Source organism: Dreissena polymorpha, chromosome 14 (assembly GCF_020536995.1).
Source record: "Dreissena polymorpha isolate Duluth1 chromosome 14, UMN_Dpol_1.0, whole genome shotgun sequence".
Lineage (NCBI taxonomy): Eukaryota > Metazoa > Mollusca > Bivalvia > Myida > Dreissenidae > Dreissena > Dreissena polymorpha.
Window position 1 is genome coordinate 54,474,055 of NC_068368.1, and position 26,700 is coordinate 54,500,754.

The following is a 26,700-nucleotide window of genomic DNA, read 5'->3' on the forward strand; positions in this document are numbered from 1 at the left end:
TCAGATGTAACAACTGAAAAAACAATGTTGATGTTCATATAAACATCTTAAATTACCCCACCCACCTGTTACCCATGTTGTTGGTTGTAAATTGAACATATGTATTAGGTATTTTAAAATTATTTTTAGAACTGTGTGATGTGTATTTAAAGACAAGAGGCCATGATGGCCACGTATCGCTCCACTGCTGAAAAAAAGACTGAAACAAATATTCTCCGCATGTGCAGATACTTAAATATAGGCCCTATTTAAGCACATGTACAATTTTGTGACCACCTGGGCTGGGTCAAATTTAACCCCAGGGGCATAATTTGAGCAAACTTTGTAGAGGACTACTATATCTCACTCCATACAAAATGTGGTGGCCCTAAGTCTTAGATGTAGAGTTAAGGACAAGAATATTTTTAAAGTTTTCACAAAATAAGCAAGATACAAGCGTATATAATGTTCAATTTTGTGACCCGCGGGTCAGGGTCAAATTTGACCCAAAGCAACAAACTTGGTAGATGACTATAAGATGTTCCTGCATACCAAATTTGGTAGCCATAGCCAGAATGGTTTTCAACAAGATTTTTTTAAGATTTCACAAAATAGGCGCTTTATAAGCGTTTATTAAATTTTGTGACCCCCCGCGGCAGGGTCAAAGTTGACCCCAGAGGCATTATTTGAACAAATTTGGTAGAGGTTTATAAGATGTCACTACATACCAAATTTGGTAGCCCTAGGCCCAATAGATATGGACAATTTTTTTTAAGTTTTCACAAATTAAGCACTTTATAAGCATATGTTCAGTTTTGTAACCCCCGGGGCAGTTTTAAATTTAACCCAAGGGGCATAATTTGAACAAACTTGGTAGAGAACTATTACATGTCACTACATACCAAATTTGGTAGCCCTATGCCATACTAATATGAACAAGAAGATTTTTAAAGTTTTCACAAAAAATGCCTAATATAAGCATATGTTCAATTTGACGGACAGTGCGAAAACTATGTCGCCAATTGGGGGCATACAAATGAAGAATACTGTGTTTTAAATATAAAATGCCCATAATTAAAAATACCGTTCGAGTTTTAAGTCTTATGCGTCACTGTTTTGCTGCACGAGTAACAGCTATAGCCTTTCTTTTTTTGTGCTGAAGGTCATGGAGAAGGGCCAGTTTCGATGTGAAAGTCCCAGGTGAAACACCCAGTTTTTGATTTACCTGAAACAGATTGCAGTAAATGACAGAACAGTTGACAATGCACAATGCTAGAATATGCTTATGCGGAATAAAATAATATGAAATAATGTCACTAATTTACAAAAGTTACAACATTTTATAAGACCTAGTGATCTACATACACACAAATAAGAATTAATTCAAGCCCTTTATTTTTCAAAACCAATACGTATTTGACAAATTGAGAATATTTATGTTTTGTAAACTTGTAAAATTTCATATTTATTACCAGTATTAATAACTAGGACTGCAGGAAGAAAATAAACTTATGTCACTTTAAAATATACATGTTTAACTAAGGACAACCATTCACATTCTACTGTAATTGTGTTTACTGGCAGTAAATCAGACAAAATATGAAGGAAAAATATAGCAAGTACAATATAAAAAATGTATGCATGTAGACTACACGCGAATTACTTAGAGATAACTATCTGAATGTATTCAAAAGTATCAGTAATTGAGACAATAAATCATGATATAATGCACCAATGTACCAAAAAGACAAAGAAGTCTTACCCAAATGCAAGCTTTGTGATCATGTCATAAACTCTGCCATGTTTCCGTCCAGTAGCCACATTATTTACTGCACCACAATTGCTAAACTGTATGTCCAAAACACATGCCTGTCCGAAATCCCTGCTTTCTACAGTGTTAAGTAAATTCATGGGCACTTGACAAGCACTGCATGCTAAAAGCGATTCGGTCAATGTGTCGAGTTCAACGACACGTCTACCAATTTTATATCCAACTAGCATCGCTGTTGTCACATGTGGTCACGCTTACCGACGAACCGATAGAAAAATCGTCAAAATAACAGTGGTCATACCGGAAATCCTGATTGTCGGTGGAAATAGTCTTTCTATTGAAATCCACATTGTTCTTTTGAACGTTGTTGTTTTCAATACCTTTTAAGTTTCGTTTTGTATTCCGAATTATATCCAAATTAGACATTTTAAATGAAAATTATTAAGCCAAGTATCTGATTCTCATTGTTGACAAATTATCGTTTCGTTATCAATAGACGCTTGTATTTGCACAGAAAATAACATCTACAGCGTAAGCAAGCGTTTCATCGATGTCGATCACGAAGTGACGTCAAGCAATCGAACGCTTGGTTTCAATGCAGTAAATCTCGAAAATATGTAAATGCCGAAAATTTAAAGGCGCATAATCAAAACAGTAAAACTAGAATTTACACTCGTTTATTCCAACCTAATATTTTGAAACCGTGAAAATATATAGGTTTTTAATTTTCACGATATAGTGAATCAATTACCGTAAAGTGGAAACGATCGAACATCCTTAAAAACCGTAATAAAATTTTACGGTCTGTTTGCGACATTGAAATAAGTGTTTTAAAAAACGCTTTGCGTTAAATTCTTCATGCTAGCGCTCCGCTCCCATGATGCAATTTATGTGTGATGAAATCAATTCCGATTTCGAGATCAATAAAAAAATGGAAATTCATCATTTATATAGTTTTTATAAGTAAATAAGGCGATTGCTCGGTGTTTAGAAATTAGCGAACGATATTGTTAGTTATTATGATGTAATAATTAAGAAGACATATAACTAGGCAAACCCAAAAACATTATAAATAATTACATTTAGACTTCTACCAATTATGAAGCAACCAAATTGACCAACATTTGAAAACATGCTGGTACTTACGCATTTGCATTTCCTCACGCATTCTCCAAATTGTAGAAGTTTAAAGAACTAAATTGAAAAATTCTTAAACAAGTTCCACGCCTAAAGCCTCGGTGGTTGTTGATGATAGATGTATTGTTAATGGTTGTGGTTATTTCGTTGGGAACCATGACCTCCATGAACGTGCTCGATGGTGCAAGCGGTTGTAATAGGCATTGGTGTTGAGCCTGTTGTTGTTGGTATAGTGATTTGACATTTGCATACAAAGGGTAGCGGTTGCGAGGGGGCATGCGGTAGCAATTGTGGTGTTGTGGTTTGGGTGGAAGTTGAGATTATAGTTGTGTGTTGAAGTGATGGTGGATGTGTTGGTGCTAGTCGAGGCGTTGGTAGAGACGTTGTTGCGTTTTAACTGTGAGACACATGGGGTTCATTATAAGTTTGTACGTGTCTCTCCTCTTTGACAAATTATTTAACAGATTTCTTAAATGCGTTTTATTATAAAAATTACTTCTTGAATCGGTATAATTATTCATGTTCCACATAACAAATGGTATCGTGCCATACGCTATCGAATTATTCCACGAGGTTTACAAATGATATTCTCCGTAAGACAATCTGTTTTTCCCAACGATCTCGTTGTGGCATTTATAATAGCGTCGGACCGGTGTCTCAGAATTATTTTTCAAATGCACATGGGCAAACAAACATAATAATTATGAAATATAAAAACTTACATGATAGGACTAATTTGTAAAATTTCATCTTTCAACGTACGGAAACGTACGGAAACGTACGGAAGCATATGATACATCCCAATAATATGGTCGAGACTTTTACTTAATATCGTTATGGCGAGTAAAATTAAGAGGGAAAACCTACAAAACTATGACGACAAACCATACTATTTAACAGTAAGTCGATATTAACTAATCCGGCATGACCATATTATTGGGGTGTACCATATTCTATGATGGCATGATATGAAAAAGGGGTCATGGCGTGAAAATAACTCATCGTGTCGACTAAAACAATGATAGCAAGTCATTTTCACAAGAGCATGACGCCAAATATTATGTTGATTTGTCGACTTAGATCATGTCGACCAAATATGTTTTCGGCAAAAGTCGGAAACATTTACGTCGAGACTAAATGTCGTTATGGCGAGTAAAAGTAAGAGGGAAAAGCTATGGAAGCGTAAATGGTACACCCTGATTCTGTGATGATGTCAACATTCTATGACGACATGATATGATAAAGGTGTCATGGCGTAACTCATCGTGTCGACTAAAACTATGATGGCAAGTCATTTTCACATGAGCATGACGCTAAAAAATATTTTGATTTGTCGACTTAGATCATGTCGACCAAATATTTTTTTGGGAAAACCCGGAAACATTTACGTCGAGACTTTAACTTAAAGGGGGCCGAGTTGATGTTGGTATATTTTCCCAATTTTGTTATGTGTCGCCAAAAAAGTGATTATGAGTCAAAATGTGATGTTATTTATGTCAGATGTGCAAAAAATTTGGTCAAAGTCGGTCAAGAAATGCCCAAATTCAGTACAAAGATACGGCTTTTCAATTCCTGTGCACGCACAGAAATGATCTAAATTTAAAAGACGCGCGGGTCACATGTAAAACCACGTGACCATTGCATCATTGTATACAAGCCATTTGCAATGGAGAAACCGCGTCTAGGTAGGCCTCCAACATTAACGCAATCAGCTCGTAAACGACAAAGAAAAGCATCGTACGACAAAAAGAAGGCCAGAACTATCGATCTGGGAAATTCGCTCGAGGCATGGACTCGCCTGAAGAATGAAAATAAATGCACAGACTCGGAGTTGGTGAAAATGCTCATTGCATCACATGCAAAAACAACCGTCTCGGCCAAAGAAAAGTACGTATAGATCTAGGTCTATAAACTATTAAAATTTTTACGTAGTTTTGTTTATCAAATTTTACTTCTTTGTGAATTCGATAATTTGATAATAAGCAAGCAACTTGGCTTTCGATTGTTGTTACATCGAACATAATTGGTGCAGTACTTAAATTCGGACAGTATCATGTCCGAATTTATGGATCACTCATTAAGCTATGGAGCCAGATAAATGTATCAAGTTATCAAATTGTTTTCTTAACATTTAGTTTCACAAAATCAACATGTAAACAAACTTTGTCACAAATATATGTGTAGATTACATTTGCACTGTTTTAAAGTTGAAATTAAAACATTGCCACATAATTTTCTTAATAAATGCCCGTAAGCAGTCTTTTATACCTTTTAATACTGGTCGTGCATCTTAATACTTATGTAAACTCTGCTCTTCACATAAATGAAACAATCATAACACTTATAAGGGTTTTCAACTTATTTTTTGTTCTTTTTATAAGTTATACATTATCCTTATGTGTATCTATTATATCACGGTAAGAAATGTAGTTCACAAATTGCCTTCCTTTAAGACATTCTGAGTCAGAGGAAAGTTCAACTTCAACACACTCAAAAAGAAGAAAGCTGTCTACACCAAAGTCAAAGCTTGTGGAACAACCACACTGGTCAAGTGAATTGTCAGATGTTGCACAAGCAAGTGTCAGGTATGATTATAAAAGTGATAGATATTGAATTTTAATAGCATTTTGCAGAGTTCTCTTACACAGCCTGCAAAATTTGCACAAGCCCGCAGGGTTTTGGCTAGTGAAAATCCATTCGGGCTAGTGGGAATTAAACAATTTATATTGTCGGGCTGGTAAGAAATTTTTCTTTTTATATATGCGTATAAGAATTTGGGCTATTACTTTAAAATCTGAATGTTGCACACTGCTAACATGAATTTTATCAAGTGAACATGCTGCTTTGTTACTTTTATAAATATCTGCAATTATGATTACAGTTCAGGAATATCTGGCGTCCAGGAGATGTCGGACTTCACAGACATGGACCATGATAGGTGAGATTTGATAAAAAATATGAATTATGGAATTACAAACTTGTCTTATCAACACATAGCTCAGTTGGTAAGAGCTTCGTTTTATTATTCCAGGGGTTTTGGGTATGACCCTCTACCCAGGACCACACACAAGTGGTGATTGGTCTTTAAACTATTTATATTGCCATTTGCCCACTAGTAGGCACTACCTCTGAATAATGATCTAAGTAGGGCAGCAGTAAGTTTCTTGTATGAATATGTGTGTGTTTTGTACCTAGTGCATAATGCCTCAAGCGTTACACATCATAGAGAAAGTTTTCTTCCAGTAGAATTAAACCAGAACAACCATGCACTCCAGATTTATAGGCTGTTTACCAATTATTCAGCTTACTGTACCAGCTAAATGGCATAAATGTTAGAATTCTTCGTTACTGTTCATGTTGAAATACATTCTTTTTCAGTCCGAACAGAAGTGGGGAAAGAGCTTTCATAAGGTATGCGATAATTCAAAAAATATATAAACATTTACCTTGTTCATATGCTTCAGGCTTTACCCAAAAACAAAACAGAAATCATATGCTTCAGGCTTTACCCAAAAACAAAACAGAAATCATAGTTTAATCATATTATCATGTAAATTGAAATATTTGGACATGTATAGAAATAAGTGCTTTAAGTTCTTTTCTGCCATTTTGCCAGAGTGAATAATCCAGATCCCCCGTCCAGTCCAGATGCAGGTGCCATCCGTGATAGTAAGGACGCAACTTTCCAATTTGAGGAAGAGCTTGAAATTCCTTTGCACATATGTAAGCATTATATAACATAGTTTGTTGCGACTTAGCTGAAAGTATAGATAGAATTTTCTCTTTTAAAAGTAGGATTGAATAGTTGTGCTTCCTTTTTTGACTGAGCACTAGTTGATGTGATATGGTTCTTTTTCATAATAAACATCACATGCTTTCTTTTAGATGGGAAGAAATGATCATAAGTAGTAGAACAAAAAAGAGTTATTGGTCAAATCTGCATAAAGGGTGCATCTGCAACTAGATACACATACACTTTCCTATAACTACTTTGGGATGAACATTGTAAACCTCATGAGTATCTTTTTGTGTATATAATCACATGTCATGTTTTGTTAATTTTACCTTAGTATATTATAAACCCTTTACTTGACATAACAGGGAATCAGACATTGAGGTGAGCAACGTGCCAGATGTAGGGCCGATTGAAGCTGAGGTGCATGGAGACTTTGGTGATGAAGAGAATGATGACGATGAAGAAGACAATTGTTCCCCCAAGCTTCAGAAATTGAAAAGCGTCACTGAGGAACACTGCAAGCAGCCCATGTACCTGCTCACAGATTCTTGTTTGGATTCCCTGCTGGCTGACATCCCAGTATCCTGTAGATGTAGGGAAAAACCAAAGCCGACAAAAAAGAGAGTTGGGTCGGCTGTCACAGTAAACTGGGTAGGATATGTGACAAAATGTAAATGTCTGTTAACTGAAATAAAAAAAACTGAAGAGTATGAGATTTTCCTCAGAAAAAATAAGTAGTGGTAGTAGTAGTAGTAGTAGTAGTAGTAGTAGTAGTAGTAGTAGAAGTAGTAGTAGTAGTAGTAGTAGTAGTAGTAGTAGTAGTAGTAGTAGAAGTAGTAGTAGTAGTAGTAGAAGTAGTAGTAGTAGTAGTAGTAGTAGTAGTAGTAGTGGTAATGTTAGCAGTAGTAGCAGTAGTACTAGTAGTATTGGTTGTAGCAGTAGTAGTAGCAGTAGTGGTAGCAGTAGTAGTAGTAGTGGAAGTGGTGGTGGTGGTGGTGGTAGTAGTAGTAGTAGGAGTAGTAGTAGTGGTAGTGGTTATGGTAGTAGTAATAGCAGAATTAGTAGTAGTATTGGTTGTAGCAGTAGAAGTAGCAGTAGTAGTAGTAGTAGTGATGGTGGTAGTGGAGGTGGTGGTGGTGGTGGTGGTTGTAGTAGTAGTAGTTGCTGTTGTTGATGTTGTAGTTGATGTTGTAGTGTTTGTTCTTGTTGTATTACTAGTAATTGTAGTCGTATTTGTAAAAGTAGTAGTAGGAGTAGTAGTTATTGTTGTTGTAGTAGTAAAAGTAGTAGTAGTTGCAGTCGTGGTAGTAGTTGTTGTAGTCGTAGTAGTGATAGTAGTGCTTGTAGTTATCTATTTAGTGGAGGAGTATAGGAATGGTGGTGGTTGTGGTGGAAGTAGCTGTAGTGTATTAATATAATAACCTTATTATACTCTTTCTTCTTACAATAATAAATTATTATAATAATAATAATAATAATAAATGGTGGTTTGTTTTTCTTCAGATTTGTGATTGTGGGAAGACGGTGAAGTCTTGGGCAAGCCAGCCAGCATTGCGTTACGGCTCTTTTCTGGGCAATTTTATGCTCATGGCATCAACAATTTTGTCTGGCAACAACTATCAAAAAGTTGCACTGCTGGCCAAGTTCATAAATCTTGGTCTCCCTCATAGAACAACCTTCCAAAAGATCCAGGGACATTTTGTCGCTCCTACAGTTGAGCAGTACTGGAGTAATATTCAAGCCTCAGCCATTGTAGAGACCAGAGCCACAAATGTAGTCATTTCATGTGTGTTACTTTGTTTCATGTCACTGTATTTTTAATTTGTATTAAATAATGTTTAGAAAAACAATAATGCCGAGTTATATGAACACTTAAAATTATCAAAGCGCTGAAGGCACTGTAGGTGTTTGCTGTTGTATAAGTTTAGACGCAACTCAGTTTTAAAAATTATGTAATAGCTTTTTATATTGCAAGTTTAAATTAACACAACCCATCAACATTTATAAAGAGTGTGTCTTAAAGCACAGGTCCAGATGTTGTTGTTTTTTAATCATTAATAAAAATATAAGTTAAGCTTCATTTTGGATTAAACAGGGCTTAATGCATATGCATTAATTGTCATCCCAGTACCAGAGACTCTTTAAATGAAAAACATTATGAAATGTCGTCCTTGATCAGCTTGTGTGCATTGCTCAGGCTAATCAAAGTGCACAGGCTAATCAGTGTGCACAGGCTAATCAGTGTGCACAGGCTAATCAGTGTGCACAGGCTAATCAGTGTGCAAGGCTAATCAGTGTGCACAGGCTAATCAGTGTGCACAGGCTAATCAGTGTGCACAGGCTAATCAGTGTGCAAGGCTAATCAGTGTGCACAGGCTAATCAGTGTGCACAGGCTAATCAGTGTGCAAGGCTAATCAGTGTGCACAGGCTAATCAGTGTGCACAGGCTAATCAGTGTGCAAGGCTAATCAGTGTGCACAGGCTAATCAGTGTGCAAGGCTAATCAGTGTGCACAGGCTAATCAGTGTGCACAGGCTAATCAGTGTGCACAGGCTAATCAGTGTGCAAGGCTAATCAGTGTGCACAGGCTAATCAGTGTGCACAGGCTAATCAGTGTGCAAGGCTAATCAGTGTGCACAGGCTAATCAGTGTGCACAGGCTAATCAGTGTGCAAGGCTAATCAGTGTGCACAGGCTAATTAGTGTGCACATGCTAATCAGTGTGCAAGGCTAATCAGTGTGCACAGGCTAATCAGTGTGCACAGGCTAATCAGTGTGCACAGGCTAATCAGTGTGCAAGGCTAATCAGTGTGCACAGGCTAATCAGTGTGCACAGGCTAATCTTATTTGACATCCATTAAGCCCCTTTTTCCTTGAAAACAGCCAATATGTACAGATTTCAATGATAAACACTAGACTGGCCAATGTTGTCTTACAAGCTGTTAAACACTAGTAGTCATATACACCCACTGCAGTGAACAGGCAGATGTGGTGGTTATCTTTCCCAGCAGACGCTTCTAGCATAAACTTGTCGTCTGCTAATTTTACTGAAACAGGCAGTGGTTGTCTTTCCATAGCGTAGTTTAGCAGTTAAGCACATACTGATTTGCAAAATTTGCTCTGTAACATTAGAGTGAGCTTTAGCTCACACTAAAAACTGATAGATGCCTTAACCTAGTGATCAATATGAATTGCATAATTTACATTGTGTACATGTGTAATTAAAGGTGATGGCCGCATGGACAGCCCTGGCCATTGTGCTAAGTACTGCACATACACCTGCATGAACCAGCAGACAAAAGGGATCCTTGCCATGGAGGCGGTTGACATAAGCGAATGCCAGTTTAAGGTATTTCAATCATGTGTGCCTTTTGTTGATACACAAGTTAACTACATTTTTAAAGAAAACTAATGTAGCATGTACAAAACCCTACCTGATCTGACATCAAATTGCTGAGCATATTTGATATTCTTAAAATAGTTAAGGGTAATCAATTTTTTGTCGAGACCGCTTGCGGTGAGCTCGAAATAGTTGTCACAATGGCGGTTCAGTGTAGGTGCGTCCGTCCGTCCCGCTGGGCGTCCGTCCGGATTATGCTTGTCAGGGCGTAATTCTGTCATTAATAGGCGGAATTTCAAATAACTTACCATTAATGTTCACAATAATGAGACAGCCTGTTATGCGCAAAAATTGTGTCGCTATGAAAAAGGTAAAGGTCACAGTTTGTGGTCAAAGGTCAAAATTAGGTAATATTTTGTTGTCCAACTCGTAACTTTGCCATACCTTGGTTGATTTTGATATAACTTGGCACAAATGTAAAGCACAGTAAGAGGAAGTGTCTGGAATAAGACCCAGGTATCTTTCTGAAAGGTAAAGGTCACACTTAGCCTCTCAAGGTCATAGTACAAGATTGTGTTTTAATAGGCTTGTCCCGTCCATATCTTTGTAATAAATGGAGGGATAAGTAGCGGGGTAGAAATATGATGATTAAATCAGTAAATTCTGGCAATTATGCAAAAATCATGCATATTTACACATTTGCTAACACTAAGATATATTTTTCGTCAATTTATTTTGTTAAATATCATCATTGGAGATTTTTATATAAATACAGGACATGATAGCACACTTCAGACAACAATGACACAGATGGAATGTCTTGTGTGCGATACACTGTCTCACCGTGTTCACTATCATTATCCGAAAGCTCCAGATAAATGACTATGCCAAAAGAGCAAACAACACACTTTGTCCAAATTTCACTTGTTTTCATAACCTATTCACAGTCAACAGGCTCAATATTGGCATTGGGCATCTAGTTATTACTAATTGCCTCGAGTAAAATAACTGAAACATGTATTGAAATGTTAAGGATACAGTGGTCAGTTACAAATAGCAAGATATTTTTACTTGTCATTATTTATTAGAAATCATTATTTTGGACAACCAATTGATGTCCTCAACTTCCAAGTTTTGTTTTTATACTTATAGTCTACAGTGATGGAAACATTTGCCTTCAAGAAAGCGCTTTCGGGGTTGTTGAAGGAGGGGATGCAAGTGGTGGAGGTCGTAACTGATGCCCATTCTCAAATCTCGTCACTCATGAGTAAGTTTTTCTCTTCTTCCAATAGTATTTCTTACTTAAATATGTTTTTTTAGTTCTTTGATTGAAAGGAACACTTTTGTTGTTTGTTGTTAATTTTGCCCCAAAAGCTGTAATGTGGAATTTACTTGCTGAAATGAATTGGTTGTTTACAACTGTTTGCATAATTTATATTCTTTTGCAGAGAAAGAACATGGCAAGATTAAACATAGTTGGGACATGTGGCATGGTGCGAAGAATCTCGGAAAAAAGCTATTTGCAGTAAGGCTTCAGCATATTTAATTTGTTTCAGATACATTTCTATTTTCATATTCTTTATTTCTGAATTTCAATGATTATGCCCCCCTTTGCACATGTCGGTCCGTCGGTCTGTCGGTCGGTCCGTCCGTCCAACAAATGGTTTCCGGATGATTACTCCAGAATGCTTACGCCTAGGATCATGAAACTTCATAGGAACATTGATCATGACAGGCAGATGACCCCTATTGATTTTCAGGTCACTAGGTCAAAGGTCACAGTGACTCGAAATAGTAAAATGGTTTCCGGATGATAACTCAAGAATGCTTACGCCTAGGATCATGAAACTTCATAGGTACATTGATCATGACTGGCAGATGACCCCTAATAATTTTCAGGTCACTAGGTCAAAGGTCAAGGTCACAGTGACTCGAAACAGTAAAATGGTTTCCGGATGATAACTCAAGAATAATTAGGCCTGGGATCATGAAACTTCATAGGTACATTGATCATGACTGGCAGATGACTCCTATTGATTTTCAGGTCACTAGGTCAAAGGTCAAGGTCACAGTGACAAAAAACGTATTCACACAAGGGCTGCCACTACAACTGACAGCCCATATGGGGGGCATGCATGTTTTACAAACAGCCCTTGTTTATTTGGATATTGAAAGAAATTATTCACCTAGGTTGTTGATCATATGTGAAGAATATAGACAGATAATAGTTCAAAGTTTGATTTTTTATATAATTGATATATGTTATATTTCGACCATAAGTATTAGCAGCTTCATACAAAATGTAACAAGTAATAGATCTGTTTCAATGATAGCAGCATGATATGTGTATTTTTTTTGTTTGCACTTTATTGTTCTTATCAAACACTTGCTTTGCTGAAGGTTGCTCAAGAGAGAGGGAATGAGTCGCTAAGACCATGGGTGGAGCCTGTTGTCCACCATTTTTACCATGCAGCAGAAACATGCGAAGGGGATGCTCTGAAACTAAGTGTAAGAATAGCTCAAGTTAATGATTACATTGGCACAAATAAGAACTTTATATACTTTGAAAGTCTAACAGCCTGATAAGTTTTTTTTTAGGGATGTCAACGAATATCCGAATATCCGAATATTCGGTCCCGGACCGAATATTCGGATAGTATTTTCCGAATCGAATATTCGGAAGAAAAAAATAAAAAAAATCGAGTAATTTCAAAGACTTTGTATTCGTGAAATTTGCTTCAAACATTGTAAAAAAAGTTGTTCCTCGTGTCATAATGTTTAGTCCGGTAGGCGCGATAATGCGTCGCTATGGTGATGACAGTATACCGGTCATAAATCCCGCTAATTGCCTAACAAAGACAGTCACTTTGTGTCAAAATTATGATAGGTGCGAATCGCATCGGCAATCAAAACACCGACGTGCACTTGATCCAATGACTCAAACTACATTTAAATGATCAAAGATTAAATGAGTAAAGGAAGTGCCGACTTGGTGTAAAAAAAAACAAAAAAAGATTGTATGGTTATAATCACGTTGTCCAATATAAAACGCATTTTGAAAATAATTTACTCAACCTCTTATGAGTATTTGCGTATCGTATGGTCCAAACTTTAATTAATTACTCAATATTCAATCAGGTATTATACTTAAAGAAATGTGCTTGGTATTTCGCCCTTATATCATTTGCTTATGAAAATGGAGCCACACGCTAAACCTCTTGACTGGTGGAAACGTCACGAGAGCGAATTTCCGAAAGTCGCTTATGTTTTAAGAAGTGTTCTTTCTGTACCTGCAACTTCTGTGCCATCTGAGCGCATATTCTCAACCACTGGATTGCTCATCAATAATCTAAGAAATAGACTCGCCAGTGATTTTGTCGACGCAATCGTGTTTTTAAATAAGAACAATGTTCATGTGCCCAGTGACGCCGATCCGTGTGACTTTTAAATGTGGCAACGGTGTTTTGTTTGCACGTGTTCGCTATGTAAATAATACGTTTAAGTTCAGATTAAATTATTTATAGATCTGTTTTTTACTCATGTAAATATTATGTTTCTCGTTCTATTGTTGATGTACCATATTAAAGCACGTGTTCACTATGTAAATACTACGTGTAATTTCGGCTTAAATTATTTATAGATCTAACTGTTTTGTCTTGTAATTGTTTTGTCGTCATGTAAATATAACAGTTTAAAAACAGTTTTCGTCATTCAATTTTAACAATAAGCGACGGCAATGCTGTGTCAATATTTATTCACTTCAGGTGAACTTCCGGTAAAAACGAAAGTAGAATTCATGGAGTAATGGTACGGTAAACATAGTTGTTGTTTTTTCCAACAGATGTTGACCGAATATCCGAATATTCGTTCGTAAGGATGACCGAATATTCGAATACCCAAATCGGTATTCGTTGCCATCCCTATTTTTTTTACATGTTTTTTCTCGATTGTTTGCAATATGATCTTTTTTTTAGATGAAGATGGTAGCAGTCCTCAACCATACTGCCAATGTCCACAGATGGATACTCGGTGAATGTGACCATGAAGCTCTGGATGAGGATCAAGACAGGGGAAATAAGCAATGGCTGGATCCAACAGGACATGAGATAGTGACCCTGGAGAAAGTTGAACGTGACACAAGATTCCTTGGAAATCTTCACCACAACACCACATGCCAGTATGTATCTGCTTCGTTATGAAAAGAGTGCTGAATAGGATTTTACTATCAGGAAATAAAGCAATTGAGTAAGAGTAATTGATTGGTGATTTAAAATAAATACATATATAGTGTTATTTGTTTCGCATATATCAAAGTACATACAAACATCATTCTGCTTTTTGCTTTTACTGCATTCAGTTGATAAGAAAACCAACCAGCCTCAAAAGTTGTTCTGTACACTTAAATACAGTCTTATGGCAGACATTTTAGAATATTTTTATCGTTATGGCGAGTAAAATTAAGAGGGAAAACCTCACAAAACTATGACGACATACCATGTTATTTCAAGGTAAGTCAATATAAATTAATCCGGCATGCCCATATTATTGGGGTGTACCATATACGCTTCCGTAAAAAAACTACAACACTATGACGACATACCATGTTATTCACATTAAGTCGATATAAACTTATCCGGGCATGACAAGATTATTGGGGTGTACCATATACGTATCGATACTTCCTGTGCTAGTCACGCACGCATTTATATCATCATATGGAAGCGTATATAGTACACCCTGATGCTGTGATGATGTCAACATTCTATGACGGCATGACATGACAAAGGTGTCATAATTATTCATCGTGTCGACTAAAACTATGATTGCAAGTAATTTTCACAAGAGCATGACGCCAAAAATTATGTTGATTTGTCTACTTAGATCATGTCGACCAAATATTTTTTCGGGAAAAGCCGGAAACATTTACGTCGAGACTTTAACTTAATGTCGTTATGGCGATTAAAATTAAGGGGGAAAAACCTACAAAACTATGACGACAAACCATTTTATTTGACAGTAAGTCGATATAAACTAATCCGGCATGACCATATTATTGGGGTGTTCCATATACGCTTCCATAGAACATCATCAGTTTCAAGTGCACTCTACTTTACACAATGAATGCACATGTCGACAAAATACAAACATAGAATTTCACGTGGTTGCTCGTCATAATAAAAAAAAACTGATTTGTCATCGTCTTGTGATTTTAAAACATAAAAAAATGTAAGCGTTACAATTGTTTTTATTATCACCGAATCCCATATCATATACCAGCACATAACAGGCGCATGCGCGCTCTCGCTAAATTGCATAAGCACACGATATAGATGGCCTTGAAAAATGCAGACGATATGAACAAACAAGGCAAATGCAGACGGGATACTGTTTTCATAAAATGGATTTAAGTAATTACAGCTGCTCTACACTTGTAAATCTTATATTTTATCAAAAATATAAAGCATCTGAAAATATTTTACAGATTACAAGTATATATATATATATATGCTCGGGAATCGGAAAGTAAGAGCTGGAGAGGCTGTAAAGCGCGGTTGTCCCTTGCACCAGCCTGCATTAAATGGCCAACGAGCATATATTTGCCCTGAGCACTGGTCTTAGCGTCGGCTATAAAGCGCTTATCTGGAGTAAGCCTGAGAGGCAACGAACATATAATCCCCGCCGTTGGGAGCGGCCCCAGATGTGCAAATTCGGGGCTATATATAAGAAGGGCAGGTCGGTCGGGTCTTGTCAGAGTTTTCAAGCCGATGTGCCAGTCAATCACTAGGGCATGCGGCGGAAGCCTTGGGCTTGGAAAAGACTGAAGTCCCTCATCCTAATAATGTCGGGGTAATTTCAGAGGTGATGGGCCATCTAATGCAAACGTTATGACCCCTGAGAGTCAGCCGAGAGAGAAGCAGCGGCTAGGCGATGGACAATGTGATGTGTTGTATGTGCCGTCCGCATTAAGTGTCCATGAAAGTCATTTTTTTTAAACCACGAAATTTCGGGCTGATGAATATTAAAGATTGAACCGTATCTCTCGAATATATCTCAGGAATATTTTTGCATACCAGAAAACCATTGATCTGCAAATATCAGTCAGATTTACTGATTTTTTCCTAGTTATGTCCTTCTGTTTTATATATTGTCAGGTTTGTCTAACTCCTCGCAGACTAGTAGACAGTTATATTTTCAATCAATAATGAAGTTTACCAATCATGAGTTAATATGTGTATGTATAACAACAGCAAATTGTTGCATAATCTTATTTATTGACTGTAAACATTCAGATAAACAACAGATTGGCCTTGCTTTAAATTTTTGCTTCCTGGTTAATTAAGCTAAGGTCTTTCCACCATATTGATCGTGTATGGGAGAGTTTACAAACTAGTGTATCAGTAAACATCCCCAACCTAAACTATAATCATGGAGTAAACCATTTGAAACTGTCGAGCGTCTCAAAATGACCATAACCTTCTTAATTGTAAAACAAATCAAATGCAACAGAAATAAGACCATATACCGATGTATTATGTTGATCTATCAAACATAAGTACTTGTGGAGTCGTTAAACCAATGTTTAATTAATATCTGGAGTGATGAACTTTGTGACACACAACTTGTTTATCTTTAAGATTTTTCCACAAATACTAGTCTTCGTTTAGCGTTTACAATCTCAGTGTAGGCTGTCAGATGAGATTTAAAGCTCCGTTCGTACTAATTTAAATCTATGAGGATGTAATTCGGCTAAGACTTGTTCAGAAATACATCCGCAATAGTGGTCGTAACTATTTGATTTGATTGACGATCGTTTTAAACAAAAAACAACAACAAAACAACACTTAAAATCAACGCCGTCATTTAAAAGATATTTCATGCAGTAATTCGCAGTTGTTGTTGCAGGTCATGACCAAATCATTTGGAAGTAATTCGACGTTGTCAACTTTACTAATCTGACAAATGAGCTAACATTTATGGTTCAATTTTTCGATGCTATTTGGTTTAATCCAAAGACCAGATAAATGCATTGACCTCAAACTTCACGACATCATAACTCATGAAAATCATCCAAATGTAATTCCATCATCTTCCATGCAAGATAAATTAAAACGTTGCCCATGATGACCATGCAGCTTTCACCCACGTTTGAGGTAAACGAAGCAATTGTCTACTATTGGTGTGGTAACCATATTTTGGACACACGTGACACGTCCTTAAATTTGTCAAACTTAACGTTCTGACCAAGCTTCATCAAGATTGTGTCTTACATGCGGTCTCTATTGTAGTAACAAGGATTTGCTATGTTTCAATTAGGTAATCTAGTTTTTAAACGCATATGACCCAGTTTCGAACACGGCTTCTAGAGTGGTAGCGAGTTTTTTCTTAGAATTTACATGGATTTTGCCCTAGTTTTAGAACGCGGAATCGGGTTTTACATTTTCAGGATAAACATTCTTACCAAGTTTAATCAAGAAGCGCGACAAACGGACGGAAAGACGACGCGATCACTATATGCACCATAACAGTTTCGAGGAAAATAAAATACTTACTCGTAACAAATACGTAAACAATGTACAAATGTAAATTTAACAAATATGTTAAGAAAATATACATCTAATCAATTGACTTTTAAATACTGTGTTAAAGGAGTTCTCCGGAATGAAACATATATATGAACTTCGCTCTGGGTAAACGGAGCTTAATGTATGTGCGTAAAGTGTCGTCCCAGATTTGCTTGTGCAGTCCGCATAGGCTAATCAGGGACGACACTTTCCGCTTTTATGGGTTTTTTTGTTTATATAAAGTCTCTTCTTAAAGAAACTGTAGTTGAGGTGGAAAGTTTCCTCCCTGCTTAGCCTATGCGGACTGCACAGGCTAATATTGAATGACACTTAACGCACATGCATTAAACTCCGTTTTCCTTGACCGAGGCACATATAACATGGTTGCATGTTAACTGTAGCATGAATCAAAGCTTTGAATTAGTCGTGATGCATCGCTGCTCGGAATAAGTATTGATACCTTCGATTAAAGGGAACGTTATACATATCCATAAATTTGTGAGATCTTTTAAAAAGGTATGTGTTGTTGAATGTTTTGCACAATAATTAAAAAAGATAAAACAATTACTTTTCTAACTTAAAAATAGTATAAGGGACGTTTATTATAAATATATAAAGTTTTAGGCAGCACAAAATATTAAGCACACACAAATGATCAATAATGTACACGAATATACAATCGTTGAAGATCAGGTAAATGTTCATATTTATTAGATGTATATATATATATATATATATATATATATATATATATATATATATATATATTTCAAAACAAGTTTGACATGATATGGTTTTCTGCAACACATTTTATGCACATTTAACATGATCGATCGAACTCTAATTAATTTAACAAGTTTATAGTTATTGGTCCTCTTCGGCTAGTGGTCCTCGACCAATATATAAGGAGTGATCGCATTACACGTGTCACGCATTATACAACGATGATGTACTTCTCACGCTTTTGGACATTACATGTATAGACACTATATAATAACAGCGTCGCAAATGTTTACACGTACAGTAAATTCCAAGCGATGTCTCATATTTGTAACATAGTTACACGAACAAACTTGCTTCAGGAGCGTTCATTATTTCTTGCAAGGCAAGTCATTGATGTTTCTATCGCAGAGTTGTCAATAGAATTCAGTTTATATTCAAAGTCAATCCAGAACGCGGTTACCTCATGGTCACTGCCATGAAGAGGAAATTGTATGAAATAGTCTTGGTGTATTAACTTGTCTGCATCCGGTATCCCATCCACAAAGTTGTAATCATATAATAGTACCAACGTGATGTGTTTCCTTCTCTGGATCGCTTCTTCGTTCGCCATATGGACCGCAATAGTCCATTCATTAGAGTCCTCGCAACCTGAACTTACAACAAACAAAACACATCTGCTTACGTGGATAGCGTTTCCAATAACACTACAAAGGTTCAAACCAGGAATAATGTCTTCTTGACTGAACACTTTGTACCCGAGTTCACTCAGTTTGGGTAAGACAGTGTCCGCGATGAATTCCTGTCCCTCGTAAGAATACGCCAAATATGCGTGATATTTATACGACCAATCATTGGAATTTTGAATGACGGTATATCCATTTCGCATACGCCGTTTGCCATTTCGAACGTAAAACCAGTATTTTATTTTCCATTGAAATTTATACACCAACATAGCGACAATTATGCTTAACAAAATAATCACGGTCATCATCACACTAAGTATAATCCGAGATGTTAAGGTGCTACAATTGTTATCAAAATTGTTTTTGAATGATTCAAAGTCTGTTTGAGTGTTGACTTCGTTTTCATTGCATGTAAACTGTAGTAAATACCGCTGACTTCGGACGTCTTCAGCCACGCTTTTCATGAATGCCACGACATCAGCGTTACATGAACATAAAAAATCATTGTTCCTCAGATCAACAACTGTTTCGTTTCTGTTTTCAACATTGTTTCCAATAACGTGTAAAATCGGTTTAAATTCAGTCCAAGTTAAAAAACAATTTTGTGAAAGATTTAGCACTTTGAGTTTTGTTAAGTTATCTGCATATATGGTGAACGATTTAAGTTTGTTTAGTGACAGGTCCAAGAACGTCAAATTTATCTGATTTTTTAAAAGATTATAATTTAATGAATTAAGTTCATTTCTTGATATATCCAGATGTCTAAGCTGTATATTGTTTTCAAATAAATCAGCATAATTTGTCATTGCAAAGCTAAGATGATTTCCAGACAGATTTAGAAACTGGAGAGAACGCAGATCCGCAAATACAGTGCGATGAACGTCGGAACAAAGATTGGAACTCAAGTCAAGATGTGTCAAGGATATAGACTCAGGCAATGGATTCGGCAAACTGTTTAATAAAGCGTTTGAGGCATACACCGTTTTTAAAGAATTATTCTTAGCCGTGTATGCGTATAGGGCTAGCCCCAAGTTACTAGAATGAACATCAAGTGTTTCGAGTTTAGGTGGCAAAACAGTGGGTATCTTAACCTGAACTTGATTAATGCAGCCTGATATAATAAAAGCTGCATTTGTGTTTTTGTGCGTGGAAATGCGACTCTTGAATTTCTTTGGTATTTCATTTAAATCCGATAAACACATGTCTATTAAATCATGGTTGGTGTTATTGTCATAAAGCGTTAGTTTGTTTAACGAGAGGTCTAATAATTCCAAATTGGTTAAGTCTTTTAGATGCATAAGGTAATAATCCATATCAAATCTATTGTTGCCAGCATACAATTTCTTTAAACTTCTTGGTAAGTTGATAAAAGCATTATCATGAAACCTGAAAATATTGTTGCTTTCTATGTATAAATGTGTAAGAGATGTATTTTGCAGGCTCTTTGTGATACTTTCATTTATAATTACATAATATTGTCTGTCAATATTGTTTAATGCGAGCATTTTTAGGCCGCTATTTAGGCGACCAAAACCCCTTGACGCGTTGACAAAGCCTAATTCTAAATTACACGTAAGGTCCAAAACGCTTAGATTTTTGACGCCATCAAATGCCAGATCGGAGATTGAACGAACATTGCAATGAATTATTGAAAGGCTCGAGATATGTTCCAAATTTGTAAGCATCTCATTGCTTATATGTGCGATATTACAATATTTATGAGCCAGCCGCGGTGGATCTATTAAATCGCCAGAAATTCGGATCTTTTTCAAGTTTGGCATTCGTTTAAACTCTTCTCCAAACACTCCGAATGGTAGTCCATCTATCCAGATTTCTTCCAGTGTGGGTACATTATACCACAGCTTATTCGGATAGCTTTCATTTGCATACGATACATGTGTGGTCCCATACATTCTCAATATTTTAAGAGATGGCAAGTTCTTGAAGAGGTTCGAATCTGTCAAATTTGTGAAAGGCATGTTGTGGTTGTTTGAAACGTCAAGCTCCTCTAGAGAATCGAGTCCTGCGAATGTAGTAGCATTGATTATAGATCCTTTCGATCCGTTCATTGATAAAGATGAATTACTCAAATCCAATGTCGTCAAATTGATGAATCCTGCAAATGGTGATTCAGAGATCGCGGTTAAGCGCGAAAGATTGTTGTTGGCGAGATTAAGCTCTATGATGGCACTAAGTGAAACGTTAACAAATGGTGGTACCTCATTCAATGACTGTGATGAACAATCAACGATAAACAGAGGCGTCGTATTTTCATAACACTCGCAGCTACATGGCCAAAATGAGTTGTTGCGACATGATGTGTGTGATGCCACAACCTGTTTGACCGTGAGGAGAAACAATGTCAATCGAAGAACAAATCTTGAAAGCGTATGTTGTTCACGGAAAGCCATGATCGATTCCTGTAATCTGAATACGATAAAAATATAAACAAACATTGCGCTACTATTAACTACATCTAGGTAACACCAGTGGTAGTTGACAGCTACACCGAAAAATGCGCAATAATTTTGGGTTTGTAATTGCACAACCGAAAACATGTTTGTATAGACGATTAACGACGTTAGAGAAGATGCTCCGAATACCAAACACATTAGCCGATTAAAAAAATATTAGTCGGTATAATGAGCACTTACAGTCAAACAGAGACAACTCTTAACTGGATATAAACTAATGCGATTATATTTAATTTCCCTATTCAACTGAATGTAAAAATAGATTTCGTACAACTTTTCAAGTAATTTTCTGAAACTTGCAAGAAAGTGAAAGTAATTTTTTGAATAAACCATCATTTGTTTATATTTAAACAGTCAAAAGTATTCATATTTTGTGTCGTTTGTGTATGTTCGTTTTTCTCATGACTGAAAGATTAAGTCAAGTTTTTAGTTAAATAAATAAATCTAGAATCTAGGCCGTTACACACGTAAGCCATCTTTTTTGCGATCCATTAATACATGAGCCAATGCTACTTCCGAGGTGGCGCTAAGGACCAGGTATTTTGAAAATTAACGGATAATTCTACATGGTGATTAGGTTTTATAAGTTGTTTTTCAACATATTTCGCATTATTTAAAAACTCGGGCATTATAGTGCGATTCAGCGAAGATGTGTTCATCCTCAAATGTACATAAGCATACAATCACAGCCCATCTTCAAACGCGAGGACCTTTGTAAGCGGTTGCATGGTGGGATTTTTAAAATCAAATCGATGTATTTTACCTTTGTGACGAGCACATTTCTACCCAATCGAATCGCTAATTTCAGTAAATAATTGCTTTGAAAATGTACAAGCTGTTGCATTCACAAAAATATTTGCTTCTTGCCGATCTTATAGATATTTTTTGCATTCTTCTAAAAGAGATGGAGCCCATGTAGGTGGCGCTAAGAACTTGAGGTGGCGCCAATAAACATTTTAAGCTATTTTTAAGTGACATATTTTATGTAACAATTTCTACGTATTATGTTTTCAGGACTTATGTTCTGAATTTGACTACTTTAATTGTCAAATCTATAAGCAAATTTTATTCGCGTAATTTTCTAATAATGCCTTAATATATTTAAACGTTCGTCTTTGTAAGATAGGAAAATGTAACGTTGAACAAATGAAGGCGTTTCAGGGAATGGCCGTTTGCATCTGTGCGTGATATTTTATTGATCCGCCTCCGTGTTTTAGCGAAATTAATCAAAATAAAGCCAAGTTATGTTCTTTTAAATACTTAAATTATGTTTGTAGCGCATGTATGTTTGCCCAATACTTGTGGATAGCGATTGGTGAACCGACCTATAACTTTACTCGTCTCTTCACTCCTACTTGAACGTCGTCTTGGATTGCTGAATGTGGTACAATCGGGTCGACACCTTAGAACTGTAATAAGGGGACAAAACTCAACGTTTCATGCAAAGGTAACATATTTTAATTATTTCGAGATTTATCTTACTGTATTAACAAACTTGTTGTAGATTAATTATTTTGAGAATGCTGAGAATTAGGTTATACAACTTTTCGGATATAATATATTTTCGTGTATATATCCTACAATCTGTTTAATTCAGGTTGCTAATTTCTAAGTTGAGTTGTTTACTTATTTTCTTAAATATTTACATCTGGTATTTTTATCAAATGTGTTGAGGTTCTGTACAGATTTGGTTGTTCGTATTTATGTTGAACATAGCACTGCATTATTAGAAATGAAAAGTATCTATCAATGAACAAAAGAAAGTCATGTGATGATGTTATTGTCATTCGACTGTTCTTAGCTCACCTGAATGCTCAGGTTAGCTTTTGTGACCGGTCTTTGTCCGTCGTCTGTCCGTCCGTCCGTTAACATTTGCTCGTAAGCACTCTAGAGGCCACATTTCTAGCCCGATCTTCATGAAACTTGGTCAGAAGCTTTGCCCCAATGAAATCTCGGTCGAGTTCGAAACTGGGTCGTGTCGGGTCAAAAACTAGGTCACTAGGTCAAAAAAAAAGAAAAACCCTGTAAACACTGTAGAAGTCACATATCATGCCCAATCTTCATGTAACTTTGTCAAAATGTTTGCATTAATGATATGTTGGTTTAGTTTAAAAGTGGTTTAGGTCCATTGAAAAACATGGCCGCCAGTGGTCGGGACAGTTTTCCCTATTTGGCTATAGAGAAACCTTGTAAACACTCTAGAAGTCACACTTTTTGCCCAATCATCATGAAAGTTGGTCAAAACATTGGTTTTATTGAAATCTCGGACGAGTTCGAAAACGGCCCAGATCAGTGAAAAAACATGGCCGCCAGTGGGCGGGGCATTTTTCTCTATATGTATATAGTGAAAACATGTGAACACTCTAGAAGTCACATTTTTGGCACAATTTTCATGAAATTTGGTCAGAACATTTGTTTCCTTGATACGAGAGTTGAGTTCAAAAATGGTTCCGGTCAGTTGAATAACATGGCTGCCAGAGGGGGGGGGGAGGGCAGTTTTCTTATATTTATATAGTAAAAACAAAGCTTGTGTACACTCTAGAAGTCACATTATTTGCCCAATCATCATGAAACTTGATGAAAAGATTGGTTTTATATATATCTCAGATGAGTTCGCAAATGGTCCCGATCGGTAAAAAAACGTGGCCGCAAGGGGGTGGGGAAGTTTTCCTTATGTGACTAGAGAGAAACCTTGTGATCGAACACTATAGAAGTCACATGTTTTGCCTAATCATCGTGAAACTCAGTCAATACATTGGTTTTATTGATTTCTCTGACACTTTATAGCTCACCTGATTGCTCAGAAGAGGTTTTAGGATTGGTCTTTGTCCGCCGTCCGTCCGTCCACATTTGGTTTGTTATAACTCTCGCATACACATTTCTTAAGCATTCTTTATCAAAGTTGCTGAAAGATCTCAGTCAAGTTTGATAATGAGCAAAATCACATAATTAATGCCATAATTATGGCCCTAAGATTGTCCAAATTTTCATTATATTTTACAAAATCCTTGTAAACACTCTAGAGGTCACAATTTTGTTTCAGATTTTATGAATCTTGGTCATAATATTTGTTTTTGTAAGCAATTAAGTTTGATGTTTGGTAAGGGGGATCAACTCAAAATATAGGTAACCAGGTCAAATCTTACAAAAACAATAACACTCCATACGCCAGAGTTTTGGTTCAATAATGATGAAACTTGACCAGGATGTTTGTCTGGACAATATCTAGGTCAAGTTTGACATTTGGTAAAGATTGAATGAACCGACGCCTCTCAGGTGAGCGAACTAGGGCCATCTTGGCCCTCTTGTTCATATTAGCGCCACCTCCTTGGCATTGGCTCCATCTCTTTTGGAAAAATGCAGAGGTATCTATTAGATTTACACGAAGCCAATGTGTTTGTGCAAACAGCAACTAACATATAAACGCAATCGTTTGATGTATTTAGCGATTTAATTGGGTGGAGATAAGCTATCCTCAAATTCAAAATACGTCGATTTGCTTTTAAAAACTCCACCATGCAACAACCTAATTAGGTCATCACGTTTCCAAATCGGCTGCGATTGAATGTTCATGTACATTTGTGGGCGCATAAACATTCACTGAATCGAACTTCATTGTCCGATTGTTTAACACAATGCGAAATTTGGTGAAAACATATAAAACCTACTCACCCTGTAGAATTATGCGTGATTTTTCAAAACATCCGGTTCTTAGCGCCATCTCTGAAGTATCATTGGCTCATTTATAAATGCTTCGCAAAAAGAGGTGGCTCCTGTGAGCAACAAATGAAACTGGGGAAAGCGCACAGATAGATAGCTAAGATGCTATGTTACAGTTGTATCTTAACAGGGTTCCCGCTGTCGATCGCCATTGGCGCCAATGGTGACAAAATAAAATTTCTGGCAACGAATATCCGCAAATCGCGATTTTTTTAAAATTCCACATGTATTTATGCTTAATATGTCCTTAAAATGACAAAGACGCTCTGTTTACCAGCTGATTTACGACAGTCGTGATGCAATCGATTTCCGCGATAATGCTGAAATCAATAGAGCATGATGACTGTCGCAAAGTGGCATGTTATGGTGATAATTGCGTAGATTTGAGGTGTTGTTACAAGTTATCTTAAAATTGGGCTCGATTGATCAATGTCGGCTCGGATACTTCTTACATGTAACCCGAGTACTCGTAAGTATACTTACATGTACCCCGGGTACGGTAAATATACTTAAACGTACTCGGTCGATACCCGAAATGTACCCGAGTTGTATTCCCGCCAAAAATCCGATTTCAGAGTTTATAACGCCTTTTAGAAAGTGAACGTATGATTTTGATTATGTTAATAATATTGAGACTCCTTCAAAAATAGACAAACGGTAATGTTCAGGCTTCAAGAAATGACCGATAATGGTCATTCTAGACTTTTATTCAGATTTGGAAAGCAGTCTTTTTATTTGGCATGTAGTTCCGAAAAGTATCAATTTCTTAAGCACATGGTCACTACACATGTTGAAGCTATCACACACGATAAAAACATGTAACTACATAACTTACATTGATAGATTGTTGAAACAATAACAACACGTGTTTTATAGCAAAATAATAAGATAACCTAGCCGACTGATATTTTCACTTACCGAAATTGACAGGATTTATTCAATTATTAGTGTTCGGACTAACAAACGCGACTCGCAATCAACATATCGCAGAAAAGAAAGAGCGCAGTAATGATGTCATTATACCGATTTCATAATCCTAGCATCCACCACGATTTATAAATAAAAAGGATTACTAAATTTTTGTTCGGAAAAAGTAGCTGTTCGGATTTTGGATTTAACTCTACTTTGCTTTACTTAGTGCTGCATTATAACGTTTGTTTTATGTTTTGTTGTCTTTCAGCAGTAGAGGATATTCATCTTAAGATGTTTGATGCAAATGAGCATCAGTATTAATAGGTTTAAATTAAAACCAAATATAAATAAGTAAAACTTATAACAAACCTATACACAGCAGATCTTTATTTCTTTCTTTTTTTCAAAATAAATCCATTTTACGAACCCTTACTGTGCTAGTCACAAATGCATTAATATAAGCAACACATTCCAAACTTTCTAATACATTTAACATCTCAGTGGCTGTTTATTCCGTTTGATTAAATTCGTTGAAATGAAATTGTGTGCAAACATTGCATAATTTTGTTTTTAAGCGGTTCGGGACAACAGCAGATAAGGGTGTGCTCCATTTAACACATTGAATGCAGACGACACAATGCAAATACATGTATAGAATTTCACG

At 36.4% G+C, this 26,700-nt stretch overlaps 3 protein-coding genes and 1 long non-coding RNA gene across 5 annotated transcripts; 2 read left to right on the forward strand and 2 right to left on the reverse strand.

Moving 5' to 3' along the window:
• Positions 1-1,121: 1,121 nt before the first annotated feature.
• Positions 1,122-2,455, reverse strand: LOC127858202 (uncharacterized). Its single transcript, XR_008038809.1, has 2 exons — positions 1,742-2,455; positions 1,122-1,204 (listed from the first exon to the last, which is right to left on the reverse strand). It is a non-coding gene; the product is annotated as an uncharacterized LOC127858202 (long non-coding RNA).
• Positions 2,456-4,549: 2,094 nt separating this feature from the next.
• Positions 4,550-8,406, forward strand: LOC127858393 (uncharacterized). Of its 2 annotated transcripts, XM_052395512.1 has the most exons (7): positions 4,550-4,774; positions 5,341-5,472; positions 5,769-5,825; positions 6,266-6,298; positions 6,504-6,556; positions 6,989-7,274; positions 8,127-8,406. In XM_052395512.1, the coding sequence occupies exons 1-6, from the start codon at positions 4,554-4,556 to the stop codon at positions 7,006-7,008; spliced, it is 516 nt and encodes a 171-aa protein (XP_052251472.1). In that variant the 5' UTR covers positions 4,550-4,553; the 3' UTR covers positions 7,009-7,274; positions 8,127-8,406. The 2 variants fall into 2 exon arrangements, with proteins under 2 accessions (XP_052251472.1, XP_052251473.1); XM_052395513.1 differs by lacking the exon at positions 6,266-6,298 and having other exon boundaries at positions 5,769-5,824; positions 6,491-6,556.
• A 2,570-nt stretch (positions 8,407-10,976) lies between these two features.
• On the forward strand, positions 10,977-14,161 carry LOC127857378 (uncharacterized). Its single transcript, XM_052393775.1, has 4 exons — positions 10,977-11,229; positions 11,411-11,487; positions 12,363-12,470; positions 13,937-14,161. Exons 1-4 carry the CDS (start codon positions 11,124-11,126, stop codon positions 14,159-14,161), a joined length of 516 nt encoding a protein of 171 aa, XP_052249735.1. The 5' UTR covers positions 10,977-11,123.
• Positions 14,162-18,266: 4,105 nt separating this feature from the next.
• Positions 18,267-26,619, reverse strand: LOC127858987 (toll-like receptor 4). Its single transcript, XM_052396378.1, has 2 exons — positions 26,406-26,619; positions 18,267-21,357 (listed from the first exon to the last, which is right to left on the reverse strand). Exon 2 carries the CDS (start codon positions 21,339-21,341, stop codon positions 18,603-18,605), a length of 2,739 nt encoding a protein of 912 aa, XP_052252338.1. The 5' UTR covers positions 21,342-21,357; positions 26,406-26,619; the 3' UTR covers positions 18,267-18,602.
• Positions 26,620-26,700: the final 81 nt, after the last annotated feature.